Source organism: Cucumis sativus, chromosome 4 (assembly GCF_000004075.3).
Source record: "Cucumis sativus cultivar 9930 chromosome 4, Cucumber_9930_V3, whole genome shotgun sequence".
In the NCBI taxonomy this organism is placed as follows: Eukaryota; Viridiplantae; Streptophyta; class Magnoliopsida; order Cucurbitales; family Cucurbitaceae; genus Cucumis; species Cucumis sativus.
The window spans coordinates 4,578,765-4,584,502 of record NC_026658.2 but is presented as its reverse complement, the minus strand read 5'-3'; the positions used below and the strand labels follow the sequence as shown (position 1 = coordinate 4,584,502).

General features: G+C 34.2%; 1 protein-coding gene across 2 annotated transcripts; it reads right to left on the bottom strand.

The window, feature by feature from the left end:
* Positions 1 to 527: 527 nt before the first annotated feature.
* Positions 528 to 3,937, bottom strand: LOC101213697 (cellulose synthase-like protein G3). 2 transcript variants are annotated; one of them, XM_004148963.3, is made up of 4 exons: positions 3,031 to 3,935; positions 2,546 to 2,695; positions 2,181 to 2,306; positions 528 to 2,058 (listed from the first exon to the last, which is right to left on the bottom strand). In XM_004148963.3, exons 1-4 carry the CDS (start codon positions 3,643 to 3,645, stop codon positions 688 to 690), a joined length of 2,262 nt encoding a protein of 753 aa, XP_004149011.1. In that variant the 5' UTR covers positions 3,646 to 3,935; the 3' UTR covers positions 528 to 687. The 2 variants fall into 2 exon arrangements, with proteins under 2 accessions (XP_004149011.1, XP_011653225.1); XM_011654923.2 differs by lacking the exon at positions 2,546 to 2,695 and having other exon boundaries at positions 3,031 to 3,937.
* Positions 3,938 to 5,738: the final 1,801 nt, after the last annotated feature.

Genomic DNA, 5,738 nt, shown 5'->3' with positions numbered 1-5,738 from the left:
TGAAATTGAAACTTACATATTTTCTCTAATATTTAATTTGGTTTACAAGGTTCCATAATTCAATTATTAAAGTCAATTTGATACTCTTATTTTATTTTCTTTAATTTGTATTTAGTTGCTACTCAACTATATTCCTCTCTCTCTCTTTAATATAATATTTATTGGGAAGATTTTTGTGGCTGTATATTTGGGTCCAAGTTTTGCCACTTTCCAATTTCCATGGACACTTTTTTTCCTTTAACATGTCTCCTGGAATCAGGTGTTTTCACCAATAGGTTATCATCACTTTTTCTCTTTTATCTTTTTCTAACCTAACGTGTATAGCTCAACTGACGTAGTGCATACCCTCCCAACTTTCAAAATTAGAATTAGTTCAATTTCTCCCCCCACTCACAATACATTTAATCTAATATCAGCCTTTACTTTTAAAAGAATCGCATACTTTTCTAGTTTATATTTCCACACTTTTTTTTTGCATTTTGTATGTACACTTGTCTATGAAGAATAATATTCAATTAAAATTCGTGTTAAAGTGAATGACGATTTTATTATAATAAACTTTAGTATGTCTCTCTTAGTTCATCGACGCTAACTAAACATTTGAACTAAAAAAAAGTAAATTACAAAAATCTTATTAATTCCTGTCATAATTACTCATATATATCACTACTTATTCAAAAAGGAAATTTAAAATAGCAAAAGGTAAGGTAAATAAGTAGAAATGAGAAAAGGTATGGAAAGAAATCCTAGAAGTAAAACTATTGATATAAAGGTAATGCTGAGAGGCATTTTTCCTCCATCATTCCTAAATACCATAGCTTCATAAATTGGCCAACAATTGAGCGTCACAAATCCAGCGATGAACATTTGTCCAAACATCGATATCTTATCCAAATCATTCCAACCATCTTTGAAAATTCTCATAAATCCAATCACTAGACATCCAAAATTAAGTATTGCTGCCATTGCCAATGGTATAAACATTGGTGTCCAAACCCCAAACTCAAACTTCTCCTCATTGTATCTTTTGGTTCGTTCTTCTTCCATTACTTTGCTCGTTACTTCGAACCCATACGACGAAATCCCCAAAGATTTTAGTATGAACTCAATGAGTCCATAAAAATGACACGACACTCCTCTTATCATCCACATTCTCTGCTCATTCCACCACTTTCTAAACGTGCTTCCCGACATCAAAAGCTCAACTAAATCTTGCCCATAGGCTCCAAAGAAAAGAAAAGTGTACAGGAACACCAATTGATCACCCTTTGGGAAAATTGAGACGCCATAGATGAGAGCCGACTGTGGAAGAAAGGCATAGACAAGGATTGGAATGGACCAAAGGGGCCAAAATGAATAGTAGGCATAACAAAGACCCATAAGAAGGCCCATGGATTTCATCCCATACGTGATTGGGCAGGACTTGGAGAAAGTGACCTCGAGCAATCCCACCGCCCATCTCTTAATTTGATTCAAAGCATCGAGAAGGCTAATGGGCACATCGCCGTAGAAAGCTGCCCTATTTGGATTGCATAATATGCTCCTCCATCCTTCACAGTGCATGCAATAGCCTGTATAGAAGTCCTCCACCAATGATCCGTATCGAATGCCCACCTTGGAGCCCCATTTAGTGTTGTTCTCATAATCACAAGCTGCAACCTCATGAGCTAAATCCAAAGTTTGTTGACAACCAATGGGCTTCCGTACAACATAATCTGGACTAAGTTCAAAAGGTCCAAAAGATTCTAAAGATGATGGGCCTCCAAAGAAGGCCCGTCGAGTAAAAAAGGTCCCTGTTCCAAAGTAATCTGGGCCCAAAAGCCCATCCATACCACTGGGGTTTATTTTGAATGTTCGATTCATCTCAGAAGCATAGATGTCACTTTTGCTGACTCCTTTGAAGCATTGGGGAAATTGAATGTAACTCAAAGTACTTTTGAGTTTTGGATCCAATGCATAACATAGAGCTCGATATAGGGTTTGTGGATCATTTGAGTACATGTCACAATCGAGATTGAGAACTATTGGTGCATTGGTCATTGTCGCTGATACTCGAAGCTTTATTTATTTACATGAAAAAGCAATAAAAAAGAGAATATATGAGATATTATGTGATTTTTTATACGATAATTGAAAGAGATGAAATTGTTATTAGTGAGGGTATAGAGCTTGGAAAGTACCAAAGCATTGAGGGCACCACCCTTGAAATGATGATGAAATGCTTTACTTTTTTCCCTTGAGATATAGATAAGATTTGGTAGTGAATGACCCATCATGTCTCTATCATTTTTGCTCTCCAACAATACCTATTTCAAAAACCAAAAAAAGTCTAACAAAAACTGAAAGGTTGACTTTCAAATAAACAAATAAACAGATATATTAAAAAAGCCTTGTTTTAGTAGTAATGTATATGCAAAGTTTTGAGGAAGAACAAAAAGTTGTACAAAGGTTAGATGTGGTGTGTTGTTGGTATTATGGTAGATAAGTAGATTATACATTTGATAGAAATACATATATTTATTTATAAGATAAAAAGATGACAAACCTTAATGATGGTAGGATGAGATTGAGGAGTAAAGGATTTGGTCCATTTGCTAAAAGTGAACCTATCTTCTTCTCCATCCATGAACTCATCTCCTACCTCTCCTTTCTCAACAACATCTTCCACCTTCATTTTCATTTCTTCATACATTTCCTATTATCATACCATATAATACAATAATAGTTCCATACTCAAGAATCACAACAACATTGTTTAAAGTTTAAACCATCAAATATTAGTATCCATGATTGGAACTTTATATTTTTAATTAATTTGTTTGTAAAGTTTGAAATTAGTTCTTAAATAATGATCCATAGTAGATATTGACCAATAACAAGTTGATAATTGATTTAGTGCAATGATTGATGTGACAGATGAAATAAGCTTTGATGATAATCAAACTAAGGCAAGAAGAAAATGCGATCCACAATAATTTTCAATATTTAAAAATTAAAAACAATGAATAATTTCAAACGTAAATTAATTACCTTAATCTTCTCTGTATCAAAGTTCCAAAACTCATCGTTGGTTGATGCAAAAAACGCCTCGGGGTTCCTCTCTACCACCTCGTTTTCGTTGCAAAACGGCAGCCAATGTTTAGCGAACTTCGCCGCCGCCGTCAAAGCAAACAGAGTCAAAGCAGAGCCACCGTCGTCGGAGATATAGACGGAGATCTTCCCAACTGGATAGTCGTAAGCCATCACGGATAATACCGAGTTCACCACGCTCATAGGTGGCTCCTTTTCAGGATCCGTGGTGCAAATAAACACATCAACCGCCGGGAAATCGGAATCCTCTGCTACCCGTTTCAGTTTCTGAGGAAACTCTCGGCGGCGGACCGGAATCATCCGAAAAGATTGGCCCGCAACCCACAGAAAGGCCAAGATGAAATCGGATAGGAGCAGGGCAAGTGAGATTAAGGAAGATGAAATGGAGGAACTTCGAAGAATGGAAAGGATGTGGTGATAGAAGAGGGCGAAAATCGCGGCGCTGTAGACAGCCGCAAAGAGGCGGTTGAAAGCGGTGATGAAAGGAGAAGAGTAAGTGGAGTGAAGTGGGGAGGGTGGAGGTGGTGGTGGTGGTGTGGTGGTGGAGCCGGCCATAGTTGGGGTGGTCGGGATGTTTAATTGGTAGAAGAAGGAGAATGATGGTTCTTAAACATGAGTGTGTTGGCGTGGAGTGGATTGGATTATTGGTGACTCAATTGGGTCTGCTATTAAAATAATTGGCTTAGGATTCATAAGAAAAATGGATGATGGTGTGATTAGGTCTGACGTTGTTTATGAGTGAGTGGTGAATGACGCATACCCACCTCCAATTCCAATTACGTCCGGAATCTGACTCTTTGGAAAGTTGTGAGTAATGGTGTGGTCGCAATTTACTCAGCTTTATCATAAGTTTGAGTTGAGATTATTTGGGGGAAATTAATCAATTTGCTCAGTCTTTATTATAAGTTTTAGTTTAGATTATTACAATGTATTTTGATTGAGACTATTATAATTTGATTTTTTTTTTTTTTACATATATACTCTACAAATAATTATTATATTCAAGCATATTTATGTTACATGAAAAAAGAAAAATGAGTGGGTAAGAAGATGTGACCTTTCTATTTTGTTTTCTCCTTACAACCAACCCCGACCTCTAACCTGTCAACTATATTCATATATATAATTTTTATTTTTTAAATTATTCAAGTAACCTACTTGGTTTATTTTCTACTTCCAGTTAATTACATAGAAAGAGAAAATTTTTAAGGATAATTCTCTAGTTTTGAGATTAACGTGGAAAGTTTTAATATGCCTGTTTTGACCGATAAAAAATTTTATGAAAAAAAGAATAAAAGTAAATTGTCTACGTGACAAATTTATTGACAAATATTCAATTATTCTGTAGTACCTAAAGACATGCTAAAATTTTATAGGTTATAATTACTCTTTATGTTTTTCTCTATCAAATAGTTTTCAATTTTATTTTATTAAATAGTACTTGTTGTTTCAAATCTCCCACCACTCAATCTACAAATCTAAAATATCATATAATTAAGAAGGTTAAACTATAAATTGGATCAACTAACGATATAACATCTGAGTCTAAATTAATTAAGGATATAGCAAATTTTAACTACGATCCAAGGTAAAAGATGAAAATGCCCCTACAAACAAGCATACATTTCACACTTCTGCCGCTTCGTCTTCTGTAAACACAAACTTTTGCCGCTTCATATGATTCACGTTTTCCTTTCGTCTTCCACTTTCTTCTCCTTTCTTCATATTTTGATTAGGTTTTCTTGTGCCTATGTCGTTGTTTTTCTCTTTGTTTCACATTCTCCACTTCATCATCTACAAACTTCTTTGCCTTTTTTGTTTTTCTCCACTTCAATTGTAAGTTATTTGCTTTTCTCGTAAGGTATTTTTGTTTTTCCTTTGATCGTAAACTATTTGAAATAGATTTTCTTCTTTTCTATTAGTTTGAAATCGATTTCTCATTTCTTGTTTGGTTGCGTGTTCTGTTTTTCAGTTTGTGTGTTGTTACTTAGATTAAGGTCAGTGATATGTACATTTTTATGTGTTGTTGTTTAGGTTCTATTAGTGATATGTTTTCATGAACTTGAATGATGTTTAATATATTTGTGTTGGGATTGTTATTAGATACTTTAGTTTAATGTCAATTTTTTATCTGTTGTTACTTAGGGTCTATCAAAGATATATTTCAATCGTTGATAGACTTGGAAGATGTTTAGCTTGTTTGACTTGGAAAGCTAGTAGAAACTCTAGTTTAATGTGCATTTTTTTTGTGATGTTGCTTAAAGGTGTGTTAGTAGATGTTTTAGTTTATGTGCATTTATTTATGTGATGTTTCTTAAACGATCAACGATACGTTCTATCATTGATAGACTTAGAATATGTTTAGGGATGTTAGTAGATACTTTAGTTTAATGTGCATATTTTTTGTGATGTTGCTTAAAGGTCTTTCAGTGATTAATTAATATCACTAATAGATTTGGAAGATATTTAGATTGCTCGCATTATAATATATAATTATAAACTATAATTCAATATTATCATTTCAGGTTGTTCAAGAAAAGAAAAAAAAATGAAAGCTATGGAAATAGCTGGGAAGAATGTTAAAAATGTTATGTTGAAGAGACAACTTAACCGATCAAATAAAATGTTGGAGAATGCAAGAGACCGAT

What these genes read in the sequence shown, in the direction of transcription:
- LOC101213697 (XM_004148963.3), bottom strand. Translation starts at nt 3,645, where the DNA reads ATGGCCGGCTCCACCACCACACCACCACCACCACCTCCACCCTCCCCA. An exon ending in TTGATACAGAGAAGATTAAG is followed by an intron (nt 2,696 to 3,030) that starts GTAATTAATTTA and finishes GTATGATAATAG; the next exon opens with GAAATGTATGAAGAAATGAA. An exon ending in CTCATCCTACCATCATTAAG is followed by an intron (nt 2,307 to 2,545) that starts GTTTGTCATCTT and finishes TTTTTGAAATAG; the next exon opens with GTATTGTTGGAGAGCAAAAA.